The sequence below is a fragment of the Loa loa genome (assembly GCF_000183805.2).
Source record: "Loa loa unplaced genomic scaffold supercont3.4, whole genome shotgun sequence".
In the NCBI taxonomy this organism is placed as follows: Eukaryota; Metazoa; Nematoda; class Chromadorea; order Rhabditida; family Onchocercidae; genus Loa; species Loa loa.
In genome coordinates, this window is record NW_018108184.1 from 30,406 (window position 1) to 45,942 (window position 15,537).

The 15,537-nt window shown below is 35.2% G+C and overlaps 2 protein-coding genes across 2 annotated transcripts; both read left to right on the top strand.

Annotated features, from left to right (window-relative positions):
- Nucleotides 1–3,657: 3,657 nt before the first annotated feature.
- On the top strand, nt 3,658–8,484 carry LOAG_07208 (exostosin family protein; the record flags this gene model as incomplete). The annotated part of the gene is made up of 11 exons (XM_020447371.1): nt 3,658–3,896; nt 4,393–4,565; nt 4,814–5,003; nt 5,442–5,534; nt 5,813–6,001; nt 6,249–6,351; nt 6,687–6,828; nt 7,242–7,543; nt 7,705–7,906; nt 8,202–8,263; nt 8,296–8,484. 11 exons carry the CDS (start codon nt 3,658–3,660, stop codon nt 8,482–8,484), a joined length of 1,884 nt encoding a protein of 627 aa, XP_020302391.1.
- Nucleotides 8,485–9,421: 937 nt separating this feature from the next.
- Nucleotides 9,422–9,724, top strand: LOAG_07210 (hypothetical protein; the record flags this gene model as incomplete). The annotated part of the gene is made up of 1 exon (XM_003142742.1): nt 9,422–9,724. One exon carries the CDS (start codon nt 9,422–9,424, stop codon nt 9,722–9,724), a length of 303 nt encoding a protein of 100 aa, XP_003142790.1.
- Nucleotides 9,725–15,537: the final 5,813 nt, after the last annotated feature.

Sequence of the window (15,537 nt, forward strand, 5' to 3'; positions counted from 1 at the left end):
TTTTNTTTTTTTTTTTTATTTTGTGATACAAATGGATTGGCAGAAGTATTTTTTTCCCTTCGGAAGAATTGAATAAATTTCAACAATTGCAATAATTAAGTATTTGAGTAGTGCAATCTACAAAGTTTCATTTCTAATTAAAATGCTCATTTTAATCCATAAATTTAATAGAGCTCAATAAATTTGTATGTAATTTAAAAATACTTTTCTGTCTGTGAGATCAAATTTTTATTTTCTCGAATGTTAGGATGAGATAGGATATAAAGGAATAAGGCACATTATATAATCTTAGGGAGAGTATAAACTGCAAACATTTGAAGAGAAGAAATAAAGAAATATGTCATTTTGAAGTAAAAAATATTAAGTCATTATTATCGCTACAATTCCTGCAATCAATACAACTGATAGAATTATGCAAAATTGATATAAGCATACTTCATTTTATAGTAATTAAATCATTCTCAGAATGTTGCAAGGTATCATCACGTATTCCGTGATGATACCTTTTAACACGTATTCCGTGATGATACCTTTTAACACGTATTCCATGATGATACCTTGTAACACGTATTTCATGATGATACCTTGTAACACGTATTTCATGATGATACCTTGCAACGTTTCACTTCCATCATAACCTGCTTCATTTTCATGCAATTTATTGTTGATCAGAATATATGCTACCAGTGAGAGAAAATTTTGCATTCATCGTTTTTATATCAAGAAATTGCGGTAGATTTGGTCAAAATGGATCGATCTAATCAAGACATATTTATAGATACATTTAATATTAGCTGATTCTTTTATTAATGACCATCTGTAGTTGGTAAAAAGCCAGTTATCAGCATAGTACCAACCTTTTAATTATTTATCCTCATCAAATGTTCGAATGGTCGGATGAGGCTAATGGGAATATCAAATTGAATTTGACAAATTTAACCAACATTCATACTGATAACAAGCTTGAAAAGATGGACTATTGTCAATTGAGTATAAGTGATTTATTTAAATAGCTTCACCACAATTAATCACTACTACCATCATATCATTTCCTGCAGAAAAACGGAAATGACTGAAAAAAGAGAATGATTTATGAATGAAGCGAAGAAGAGCAATACTGGCAATAAATGCTTAATATAATTGTGGGAAAAAACAACTAAAAATATCTTGTTATGATGAGAATATTTCAGAGAGAATTTTCAACATTTATATGAATGAACAGGAAGTGAACATATAAACAGACGAATGATTAGGAAGTGCAATTATTGCTATATACATTATTAGTCAGGAATAAGATATATTCAAAAATGGCAAAAACTATCGATGGGGAAAATGGATTAGATGGAACTTTTTGATTTGTTAATTAAGTTCGAAAAATAGATTAAAGATTTTTATCGGATATGAAATAGATGGTATGAGACATAATATGATCTCTTCCTGTTACTATCCTAGTATCGAATCCGATCAGTTCATCGGAAATTATCACTTCATTCCTATTTTGCTGAATCAGTCTGATTATCGAAAAACTTGCAAAAATATTATGCTCTGTTGCACATGAAAAGGGCAAAAAATAGGATATCATTTGTAAAGCAAAACAGAGGAAGTAATATATCAGTGACAAAGACGAGTAATACTTATGTCATAAATGTATGTGTCATTGTATCCTTGTATGTATGTATGTGTGTGTGTATGTGTGTATGTGTGTGGGTGTACATATGTTTATATGTGTTTGTGGATGCCATTTATAGATACGAAAAAAACTGCTGGAACAAAAACAGAAGGCGGAAATATGGAAGGGAAGGAAGAGTAGTGAAAGTCAATGGATGAGTACCAACAAAACGGTGAGAAAGAAATGAAGAGGTGGCGGGGACATCAGGAGAGTTCGGGATTTTGTTGCTTCATTCACATATCGATCCGTTCGCATTCCTTGGATACGCTCCTTACCGACGGTTATAGCGCTAGCAATTCAGGCCTTCGAGATAGCTTTCATGTCTTTCTGTTAGAGCTAGGCCTGAATCGGTTTTAATGAAGTGCATTTAGCGTTTGGTTTCCTTCAATCTTATAGATATATACAAATACATCAACACACACACACATACACACACACACATACACATGCACACACATGCACGCACATGCATACATGCATAAGCAAGGAGGTGTAAAGGTATATATAATTTACTTGAGAAATAATTTACATATGAGAAAGTATTATTCATCTGGTCAGCATTAAAAGTGTCTACGGAATATTGCATCGTTATTCCCCGGGAAAGATCGGACAAGAAATATGACACTAAATTGTTAAACAGTTTTAAAAATCGAAGTGTAGAATTTATTTTTAGTATTGTAGACTAATTAGCTTGAGGACAAATACTTCATGCTGTTGACAGATAGCGTGCAAGCTTTAGAAAGATACGATTTAACGCGATATTTAAAATGATAGGCGGTGGACAGAAAATACTTGATGAATTTTGTAATTAAATGAATTGAAATAATCGAAAAGATGAGTGGCATCACTTCTCTGAATGGTCAATTATTTGTTCAATTACTTTTCAAAATTTAATTGCGTTCACTCACGAAGTCATTCTAAAAAAAAGGATTAAAGAGTCCTGTTGTTGTCATTAATGTCAAATCCTTAACTTAGTCAAAACAAACTTCCCACACTGTAAAGAATAATTTCTTTTTGCTAATAAGTTTGCTTATTCAGAAAATATTTTTCCATCTGTATGTACTAATTAACCAAATAGGTCAATTTTCCACCTCTACTCAAACATTCAGCTGAAATTTGATCTATCATCTGCATAAATTTGTAATGAATACCTCTATTCGATGTGTCACCATCGTGTCACATTAATCACTTTGAGGTTAACAGTTTGAAAATCTTTTTACAAAACCCATTATACGGTACTTCAAAATCTGAAATCTGGAAGGACATTTTGGCCAGCCCTTTTTTTATAATGCGTATTGCATGGATGGATAATTAATACAACGGTTTAAGTTTCCCATTACAATTCCGATTGAAATTTACATAAAGAGTGCGATGTTTACAATTTAAATAGATACCTAAAGCATAGCTTATTAAAGAGTTCACGAAACAGGAACGGCTAACCGGAACTGATGATGAATTTTCTCAAAAGTAGCAACGTGCTACTTACACATTCCTTTTTTCTTCTTCAGCCATATCTTAGTGACGGCCTAATTACAATCAATACCAGCAATTTAAGACTCGTTCAATCTCAGAAAAGTTTGAACGGATTCGAGAAAACCGTTATCTTTTTTCTTTTTTCTTCAATCTTTTGAAGAAAAGATTCTTTTTTCTTCAATCCTTTTCTCTTCCGGTAAGAATGCTAGATTGCTGGAAAGTCCGTCTCTCTCATTTTACATGCATCTGATTGTAGCTCAATGCAAAAAAGGGATGAAGTTGGAAAAATTTAACCAAAGAGAAGTTTAGCAGTAATTAGTAGCACTAATTAAGAGGTCATCCTGGAATAGCCTTTTGTCAGAAATGCAGGAAAAAATTTACATAAAATTGAAGGATACAAATATGGATGAGAAGAAGGAATAGAGGGGGGCAGAAGAGGAAAAGAGACATCAGCGTTGCATACAGGGTGGGTATAGCACGCACTCAGATTTTTATTATTCGGAAATGTCATCCGGATGAGGGTGTTAGAAAGACATCGGCTTAGCCGAATTAGGCATCAGCCGGAATTATCACCCCCGTCGACAGGGTGTTTGGGCGGTACATCTGTTTTCCGATTATTCAGAACTCTCTCGACCGTACTACCCGCATGTTTTCTTATCTTTTTGTGTCTTATATCAATCGCCTTTGTTTTACCCAGTTTTCTGTTCAACGAACTGCTCCCGCCACCACTTCTTCATGGACCAATCACATTTCGGTTTGTTATAATATCATTTTCGTAGGGTGAAATTAAATTAAATTAAGTTGAATTAAAGTTTCTTGAGACTTTGTTAATTTGAATGTAGTAGATAAATCCTGTTTTCTATAAGTTTATTAGTTCAAACCCGTCAATTGAATTATTGGTAAAAATATAATTTTTTGAACTGATTGATTCAATTGTACTGAATTCATTAAACGGACTAATTCCCATAATATTAAATTACTGGCAACATTGTTCTTCTCGTGAACAGTAACAAAGTTCTCTATTCCGGAGTGACGCATGTTACCATACTACATATGGTTGTACATCGGTCTTCCGTGAACAGATTAATATTGCTAGCGGGAACATGTTATATTTCACGTTGCATAGCTGTTGCTTTCGGGAATATGTCAGCTGTCCTAACAGTCGTTGCCTTAATTGTCAGTGCCATCTGAGTCACTGAGACTAGTTATTCGTAATTAGTTTTTTCTGGATTTAATTTCGCCTTTTCTAGGAGAGGAAAAAGCTCGGAGAAATATCCATGGGATAATCAACGGATGGATTCAAATTTGCAGGAAAGCAAACGAATTCTGGCATCGGTGAGACGAGATTTGCTTGAGGCTGCTGGTCAACTGAAAAATGTTAATTTGGAACATGAGATAATTACGAAACAAATGACTGATGCAAGTATGTAATGTTTAATTTTTTGTTTTTGATGGAGATTCCGAAAAAACATATAAAGCATCCAAATTTTTTCTTTGATATTTTTGACAGCTTTAACTTGCACTTTTCGACTATATCCCGGAATTTGCTGGTGGAATGAAGCCTTATGATTCTGATGGTTTACCTAGGTAGAATGTGTCCGTGCCCATAAAGATGTTTCGGATCTTACTTCCGGATTCCGTTTTGCTGTCATGTTATGTGTTTATTTGCAGGAAATGAATTAAAAATCCTACTGCTAGACATTGAAGATATGGAATTATACCGTCGAGAATTGATGGCTAAAAACCGTGTACCACTATATCTTCCTGCAGCTCCTGCTGTTACATTCAGTGATGGATACAAGGAAAAAGTAACAATCACGAGTCCGAGCGTAGCTTCATTCGAGGCAGTCTTCGACTTCAGGTTATCCAGTCTTCATTTTTCAGTCTTCTGCTCTTTGTTTAAATTTTTTTGATTAATTTTTCTCATTCTGTTTTCTTTTCATCTTATGCATCTACTTCTGGATTTCGTCGATTTTACGGATTTCTCACTTCTCGTATCTTAGACTTTCGCTTCCCTAAAAAGAAAAGAAAAAACGTGTTTTACCATTTCTACCGCACCCATGTATCATTATTTTAAATATCTCGGAGTTCCTAGAATGAAAAACAAAATTGATGCATTGGAATCGCTATATTTCAACCACCACAAAGTTTTTCGAAGTTTTCGGGATTGTTGACCTTCTCGAAACTTCAATAATGCTACTAAGGCTTCGGATCTATGGTTCTTTTCATCCTCTCTAGAATATCACTTCCCTTCACGTTTTTTTTTTTTGTTTTCGAAGTCTGAAAAAGTTATTTTAAGCAAGTGTTCAATAGCTGGAAATTTCGGTATTTATGTTTACCAACCTGGCGAGAATGCGTCAGAACACGCTATGAGTTATTACAATTTATTCAGGTGGGATTATTTTGTTATGAGAACTCGTTTTTTTTTTTCTATGGAGTGAATTAATAGGTTGACAAAAAAAATCGCAGCTAAGATTGAAAACGGCAAGTTAACTAACATATGTTTCAAAAATTAAGGAAACAGCGACTAAGCTCTAGAATTAAATCGTTGAATCTTTTTTGGTATTTCGTGGTGTGATAACTGCTATCAAGGACGAGACGCTGCATTAAATGATCGGGCAGTACTGGTAATACTTGCAGCTGGACGGATTTTTAATTTTTTCTTTCCAGCCAATTTCGTATGGTAATTAATCGACCAAATGATGCATGTATTTTACTTGCATTCGTGGATAACACAAACGATGTAAAATATTTGAAGTACTGGAATAACGGTCAAAATCATGTCCTTCTAAATGTTGGTATCAATCCGCTCTCATATTATCCGAATTCAGTTATTGTTTCTGCAGTGTACGATCGCAAGTAAGGTTTGATAATTTCTCGAGTCATTTTTTCATTCTATAACAAAAGAAGTGTATTTTCTCCTCTGGAAAAGCAATATTGAAAAGGGAATTATGTGAAGTTGGGAGTTGTTTGGACATACCGTAATTGATATCCTTCCTCAATTCAGTAGGCAGAGACAATTAATAAAAAAGGTAAGAACTTAGTAATCTGTGTCTTAAGCAAAAAATCGAATTTCAAAAAAGTTTTATTCTTCCAAGTGTTTCAGGAAGTTTAAAGACAGTTTCGATATATCTGTGAATGTAAGAGTTCCTAACTATAACAAAGATCACTGGAAGCAGTTATCTTCTCTGTTGCCTTTGACAAGAAAAGTAAGTTTAGTAACTCCATTTGTTTCCTGGATCACTCGAAATTGCAATACAATGCTACGCTGTCATATTGTCGACGTGCAATCATATTTGACAATCATAGCATTGCTCTTTTGAACTAGCTTTCTTTTACAGAGGAGTGGTATTTTTTAAATATCGCTTGCCACATTCATTGCTTGTTAGCGTAACATGCTGTTTATCTTTTCTAACCGATTTTAATCTTCTAGTGATATCCTTTTAAAATAATTCCTTCTTGTATAATACATTATTATTGATTTCTGCCTTAGTAATTTTAAGAACCGACCCACATAAGAAATATTGATTTATTCAATCTTTAGTATCTGTTGTCATGTGTTGGTGCAATATCGGACGTTTCATCAACCGTGAAAGAACAACTGGAATTATTGGCAAGTTCAGCTGAATCTGTTGGCGATCAGATATTTCTGGATATCAGTTGCAAAGAAAACTGCACTTCAAGAAGTATGTCCTTCAATTCTTTTGTCATGTTTAGAGAATGATTAAAAATAACCCGATGAGACGGAAAGCGCACTAAATGGTCGATAGTTCTGGATAATTAATTGTCGTGACTGATTTAAGTTGACATTAACTTTTGAAATTTTATGTGGAATGGGTGATTTTCCAGTCTGTTGTTACAACTTCAAAATATGTAGACCATGTGTGATGTGCTTATAGATTTCTGAAATTAGTATAATGCATGTATAAAGTGATATTGGCGGATTTAATGTAAAAATTAGTTTATATAAATATAAATACTTTGTGAACTGATACGCTCTAACTTTGGTTGATTTCACTCTAACTTTGTTTCCATTAATTTCATTCTAACTTTGGTTCCATTACACGAAGTTGATTAATAATTCGATTTAGTTGTTCAGATAATGTTTACCCTGAATCTATGTTCGCTCTTATACTTTTCCAAACCGGACAGAGCCCCACAGCCATCTTCCACGATCAGTTACTCGCTGCCCTCCAGTATGGAGCTATACCGGTAATAACCACGTTACTGCCACCTTTGCCTTTCATGGATTTACTGGATTGGCGACGAGCTGTATATACTTTACCATTGCAACGATTACCTGAATTGCATTTTATCTTACGTTCTTTTGCACCCTCTGATATTTTGGAGATGAGGCGTCAAGGACGATTTTTGCTGGAAAATTATCTTATCGACAAAAAGGTTAATTTTATTGTACAATTGTATAGTGTAACAACGAAAATAAACGAGTTATTCGTCCAATAAAGAGGATAAGAGCAGAATAATGAAAAAGGAGTGAGGAATTAAGAGCTACATCCTCAGGACACAAAATATGATACAGATTCGTTGACTAACATTTAAAGAATTCAATAGTATCTAAAGAATTCTCAGTATATGTTATATTTTTTGCAGTAGTTGCTGAAACATTGATAGCAGCATTAAGATTCCGTATTGGTGTACCTGGTGAGCAAACAGTTGCTGCACAAGCTAATCCATTGTTTAGTAATCAACAGTTCACTGCTCCACATTTAGTTCTGGTGAAGCCGGTGGATGAAGAATATCTGGGTGCTTTTTCTGCTTCTATTTAAAAGTTTTGTCATTGAATAAGCTTGCTGACAGTTCGTCGTTATCCCAGTTGTAAACTTCCTTTAGTTAATAAGAAGAACAGGCTACTGGAATAAGCAGTACGGAAAAGAGATTGGGCACGTGTAACTCATCATTTCGTTTTTTTTTTTTTTCTTGTTAACCAAGCTTTTCGAATCCTTATGGCAATAGATAATATGACCACGACTATAAATAAATAGTAGAGACATCGCTGTATTTAATCGCTATATTTGTAGAAGCTTAACTATCATTGCAGGGCCACGTGAAGCTCCACATAAATCTCCTCCCTACACGCACAATTTCACATCTCTTCAAATGGTAGTTATTTTTTTAATATCCTTGTTTCCTAGCGTTATAGAGTGATGACTATAACATTGGAGTATTGGTTATGTACCATGAGTAATAGCAGTTATGATAGTGGTAGTGTTGGTAATGATAGTGATTGCAGTGATGGTAGTGATGCGTTGGCTAGCGTTATCACTATCAGGAAACCCGAAACAGCTTTCCCCAATTTGACGATGATTCATATGAATTTGTAACACTTAAATTTTCCCTCCTTTTACTTATCCCTGTTATCCGTCTGGAACGATGGCAACAATCATAATTAAAGGTACTTAAGTAGCTAAGGAAAAACTGGCAAAGCTACTTATTGTTTCTTTTAATAGATTGCTTCACTCTGTAGGACCATTTAGTAGCAATAACCGTTTCGTTGGATTTCTCTTGTAGAACATTTCTTATTGCTTCGTAATTTTCTGGAGCAATATCATAGCCTCTCACTGCTTGCAGTGCATTTCCTTTTAGGCAAGAAAACACATAATTCAATTTCTAAATATCGGATATCGCCTGGTTATGTATTATGGCATCAAAGCTACTTCAGAATTCCCTCCATTGTCTTAGGTCACCATTAAAAGTAAGATCTGAGGTAAGTTGACGCTGGTATGAGGAGCTGGTTTTCTTGGCTCTTGCTTTTGTGTTGGATCTTGGAATATGCGTGCCACGTGTAAGTCGCTCTCACTTGTATACATTGTTAAAGTGATGATGGCTTCTTTGTCTTCATAAAGTGAACTGGAAATACCTTTTTCTCCTCTCATGATTTCGGCGTATTTTTCCTTTTTTGCAAGGTAATCTGCTTCTGCATGTATTCCATCCATTTCTAGTCGGCCGATTCGAGAGTATTGACACATAATTCGAGACATTATTTTTTCTTTAATAATATTATTGTCCTCGCATTGTTGTCGTTTTTACTCCACTGGCAGTTTTTGTTCTGGAAGCATTAAATTGTTTTGATTTCTTCGAGTTTTCCCAACCGCCTTATTGCTTGAGCTTTGTGAATGATATTGGTTGTTGGGGAAGTTTTGTTTTTTGTTGATGCGATGAGTTGCAAGGGGTAGGTTTGTTGAATAGTAGAATTAGGAAGGTTTATTGAATAGTAGGATTATAACAACCAATATAATACAACAGTATTAGTAATAAAAAATGGAGGATACAATGGTTAGTAGTACAGTGAATTTGAATAGGAACGGTAAACAATCGAGTAAAGATGGATGTGGCGCTGATATAACGACAAAGAAATTTTTCATGTGGACCTCGAGAGTCCGTTATCGGAGCTTTTATATTGCCCATAAGTGGGTTGAGCTTGCGACAACATGCAGATGCAAAGATTTAAACAAAAGACAAAGCGCATTGCATAATTTAGCTACTAAATGTAAACATACTCAACATCAGACAAGGGGCATTGTTGGAAAATTTGAAGCTTGGGTAACTGACTCATCATTTTGAATGTGGGAAAACGTAATATGATGAGTCTGTTATCCCGTAAATGCTTAATACAACATTCTTTAGCTGCTTGAACACATTACAACTTCCTTCGGGTTTTCCGACATTCTCGATCGAAGGAGGGAGGAGGCATCGGGAGGTGGAATATGGGGTTCATATTGAAAGGGAGTTTGGTTAGTAGTGGTTGCTTCTGTAAATTCAATTGGTAAAGCCATCATTGGAATTGCTAAAAATTTTGTTTAATATGTGCTCACTTTAGACATCCTTTTGGCGGATGTTCGAGTACGCGTTGCAATTGGTTCTTGTGTTTCGATTTCCTTCCTTGTTACTACACATTAAAATCTTGTGTAGTTGATTCAATTTCTGGATCAATTTTATCATTAACTTCGAGCGGACAGAGCACACTTATTGAACGTTTCAATATGTTGCCATTAGGCAGTTTCATTGTAACGGTCCGTACCTTTTCATCCTTCCTTTTATGAAGTTCCTTTATTCTGCACAGTTTCCACATATTTCGTGGTGTTCCAGGTTCATTGAGTATAACTATTTCGTTTTCGCGTGGAGATCCAATTTCTACTCTCTTAGGGGATGTCATTTCTTGTTGAGTACGTTCTCGAAGACTAGTTAAGTACTCCGGTCTCCACATCTCCCAGAATACATCTAGGATGTTAAGAGTATTTAACCAATATTTAATAAGTTTGTCTTTGATACTTAATTTATGTGGGAAAAATTCATCCGGTATGCTATCATCTTTAATCGGTAAGATCAACGAAGCATTAGGTGCAATAAAATCGATGGGACGTAGGACATTAGGTGAAATAAAATCGATGGACAATGGTTGTTAATCCACCTATTCTTTCATAAGCTCCTTCTTCCTATGGAGTTCTAGGGGTTGATTTCCAGTTCATTTCCCTTGCTGCTAAGAAGTTGGCATTTCGTTCCATAATGGTTTTAAAAACTAGTTGAAACTGAGTAGCGCTGTCGCTTAAAATCAATTTGGGACATCCTCGTCAACCAATAAATCTTCGTAGTATAAGTAGGAAAGCTGCAGCAGGGAGATTCTCAACTATTTCTAAGTATACGATTCTAGTCGTAAAACATGTGAACAAGGCAATCCATTGTTTTCCTGTGCCAATTTCTAGTTTTATAGTAACAGGACCCAAATAATCCAATCCAATATATTCAAATATTCTTGAATGATTAACTCGTGATTCTGGTAGGTTTGCCATAGCAGGTAATTTAAATGGTTTGGAAGTCCAACGTTTGTAGGCCATACAGTGTTGTAAAACTTGTTTGACTTCTGTTCGGCCCTTTGGGATCCAGTAAGTACTTCTCATTGTTGATAGCATGTGACCGACTCCAGTATGATGCAAATTTCCGTGATGGTACATCATAAAGAGTCCGATTATTATATTGTGCCTGGGTGAAAAAATGGCGTATTTACTGTTTTCACTTAATTCTGAGTTTTCCAATCGACTCTTCGATTTCCATACCTTTTCACGTTCATCATAATAAAGATTCCATTTAGCTATTTTATCGTCGTGGATACCTTCGAATTGTGCTTGTCTAATTAGCATTCATCGAGCTATGACAACTTCCTTCATTGTTGAGTGTGATAAGCCTTCCGAAATCTGGTTTAACCATTCGAGTCTTTCATCTGTTATACGTTTGATGAATCTAAGCTTAAAAACAGTTACCCCATTTACCGAATCGACTTGCATCTATGAACGAGAATGATTGTTTTTTGGCCATTTGAGTAATCAAATTAGCGTTAATCCATTGGTTACTTTCCGTTTCTTCGTCACTGTGCTGCTCTTCTGTTTGGAATTCACGTTGTCGCCATTCGTCTTCCTCTCCTTTTAGCCAGGATGGTCGTACACCACGAATTAAATTTCATGAGGTCGGTAGGAGAAAGTTCTCTTGTAGCAAGGTCCACTGGGTTTTAATTGTCATAATGTAACGAAAATTAAATTTTGCTTTCCGAATTTCTTCGACTCCATTCTGGATGAATTTTGGGTGTAATTTAGAAGAGTTTTTTATCCAATGCGACGCGCATTTCGAATCCGACTCTTGCGTCTTCTAACTCAAGTACAATTTGTGCTGCTCGTACTCCAATGAGGATCGCCAGCAGTTCTAATCGTGGTATGGTCATTCCTTTAATAGGTGCAGTACGGGATTTCGCGTAAATTAAAATTGGATCCTTACCGTTCATTCCTTCTCTAAATGTGTATATTGCTGTTGTGTACGCCAAACGTGAAGCATCAGTAAATATATGAATCTCCATTTAACTTGTAAGGTTGGTGATAAATCAAGATAATTGTCCTATATATGTCGTCTTGTCCTTATTGAGAGATTTCCATGTCCGTTGATCTTCATTACTTATAATTTGATTGCAGGAATAGTTTTTCTGCCATAAATCTTGAATAATTTAAACCTTATCATTACGGGAACTAGAAATCCCGAAGGATCGTACTGTGAAGCAACAATTGAAGAATAGTTCTTTTAGTTAATTCATTGCTCGTCCATGGTTTCAGTGTGACGTGTATAATATCTAATTTGGAGAACCACATAATACTTAAAATCTTTTTGGCATAGAGGTTTGCTCGATCCTGCTCGGGTATCATTTCATTGAATCCAACATCATTTGAAAGAAATTCCCTTATGTTCATTGAGGCTTCCTCGAATATGATTTTTAATTCACAATATTTTTGTAAGGCTTCCTCAGTTCCCTTCGCAGATATCAGAACGTTATCTACATAAAGATTTTTTCTTACTTCTAACGCCGTTTGGCCACCATTAAATTCCAAGTGACGATTGATGGTAGCGGATAGAAAAAAGGGAGATGATATGACTCCAAATGGAACTCTTTTGAAATGATAACATTGTAGATTTTCTTCAGTCTTCATTCTTTCAGTCCTTGTTTATATCCTTCAACCAGAGAAATCTGGTACAATTTCTGTCCTCCGGATGTAATTCGATTTGCAAAAATGCTTTTTCTATATCGGCTGTGATTACCTGTCATCATTCGAAAACGTAGCAATATTCCCACAGTATCTGGAAGTGTTATCGGTCCACGATATAATACCTCATTTAAACTCTTCGATCCCTTCACGTGTATTGATGCGTCATAAACAACTTTCAATAATATATAATGCCTACCTGGTCCATATGAGGTTCTGTCTTTTCAATTATATCCGAACGCAATTGTTCTTGGATTATTTCGTGATATTGTTCCAGTTCTTATTGACGGAACTGAAGTCTTCTAATCAAGTTTCTTAGTCGGCCATAACATATTCCGTAATTTTTGCTTAATTTAGCGAAAGATTCCATAGCCAACGTACTTGATATCTTCCATTAATTTTAACGATATTCCTTTTGAATTGTTCCAGCGCTTGTTCGTCATCATGATCGTAAGGTTGTTCTTGTATTTCAATGCATTCTAATTTCCAGATCTATATTTGGAACACGACGTACACTAGAAATATACTTAGATTTAACTGGATTATGCGTAATTTGATTAATTTCTTCGAGATATCCATTTCCGCAAATCATGGGACCCAAATTTGTGTTAAGTGAGGAAAATCCTGAATTCAATCGTTGAATCTTCTCTAGTTGTATAAATTTGAAGAAGTAGCCGGCTCCGATCAGAATATCTGGCTTTCTCTGATAGAAAGTTAGTCCTTCTAATTGGCGATTCTTTTCCGTGATGGATGGTATATTCACGACTTGATGTTCACCCGTTAAATAGTCGACTACATTTACGTCACAGAATATTGACCCTTTATTCTCACTTCTTATTCCAATTATTGTCTTCATTGTGAGAGGAGAGGAGATACCTTGTGATATCTGTCTCCGAAGGTAGATACCTTTAATTCCTTTAACTCTATTTCTTTCAGTTTTAAACGATTTGCTAATTCAACAGAGACGAAGCTTAATTGTGAACCAATATCAAACAATACTAGAACTTCTTCGTGATATTCAGTTCTTTCCGCATTGAATACAGTAGCCACTTTGCATAGAAATAAAATTTCTCTTTCTCTTTCGGTGATCGTGTTTATACTAACCGTTCCACTATCCGATTTGATGTCTCTTTCTTTCATTGGTATATGTCCGGTTTGCTTGAATGGTTTGCTTGAATTGTTGCCATTATGGCAGAGGGCACTGTTGTGTAACCCTTTACAATAAAAACATTCCATCGATTTTTTGAAATCGACCTCTGTATGTCCCGCTTTGAAACATTTCTTACAAGCCTTAATTTTAATGAGGCATTTTAATCTTTGTGTGAAGGTAGAATAAGTTTCACACTCACTATCCCAATGATCTTCGTTACAAAACGAGTAGGGTCTTCGTTTATTGTTTCTACCTAACTCTTTCGATTTTGAAATATTCTTAAATTCATCTGGTCCAGACTGACTGATTGCTGGTAATGCAGTAGTTTCTTCTTGGACGTTTCGTTCCAAACGTTTGGGTTTGAACTTGGCGAATTGTTGTTCGCCGTTGGTGCTTGAGGCTTGACTTCTAGTTATTTGGTTATTTCTTTTTACTAATTTTCCAAGGAACTAAGTTTTGTAACTGACCAGGTGTTGTCATCATCCTTTTGTTGATATATTTTATCCAGTATCCATCCTGGTAGTTTGCTTTCAATGACGGTCTCAGTACTCGAGTGTTCGAGATTTTCGCCGATAGCTTCTAGTTTACGAAGAATTCTTTCGATTGCTTTGACTATTGATTTCCATTCACGATCGTATCTTTTGATCTCATGTAGTTCGTTGTAAAGAGACTTCTTAATAGTAAAAGTTTCTCCAAATTTTTCAACCAAGACTTTCTTTATAACTTGGTAATTTTCTGGTGCAATATCATAGCCTCTTACGGCCTTTAACGTCTCTCCCCTCAAGCAGGAGAACAGATAATTTAATTTTTGTATGTCGGGGATTGTTTGAGAATGTACAGCTGCTTCAAAACTACTCCAAAATTCTCTCCATTTTTTCGGGTCTCCGCTGAATATTGGCAGCGGCAAGTGCGGTAAATTTATGGTCGATAAAGAAGCGGTTTTAGTTACATTTTGTTGAGTCGATTCTTTGGGTTGTGGTTTCGTTTGTTCAATTATTGATTCAAAATCTTTTTTTATACATTTCTAATATAATAATAGCTTCTTTACCTTCAGTTATTAAATGTAGAATACCTTTTTCGTCGTCGACCATTTGGGCGTATTTGTCTTCTTCGTTCTTCCTTTTTTGTGAATTGAGTATCGTACTGATATAATCCAACCATTTTGTGTTGACTGATTTCAAATAACCAGTGTGTATTTCGAAATGTCGTAATTTTTCTTTGGTTATTCTTCCTTTGATTTCATATTGACGTAATTCTTCCAATGCTATAGTTGATTCGATGGTGACAAATTCAGGTTTCGTATTTCATCCAAGAACTTAATTAGCTTTGTTATTGCGGGTTGCGCGCTTTTCGTTAAGTCTGTCATCATCCCGACTCGTGGCACCAAAAAACTGTCGGGAAAGTTTCGTTTTGATGTGCTGAATCGCAAGGGAAAGGTTTATTGAACAGTAGAACTATGGCAGCTATTATAATCAGTAGCATTTGATAATGAAAATAGAAGATGGAATAGGGGGTGCAGTAAATTTAAATGGTGTTGTGAAAGTTTGAATTGTCTGAGTTGAATAATTTCAGCAACAATATATTTGATATTTATTTGTGTAGGAGAGTAACCAAAGAACTTCTTTATTGACAGGATAATATGCAGATCTCTTTAAACAATAATATCGACCAAGCCAATAGACTTTAAATTTAGTAATATAATGGAC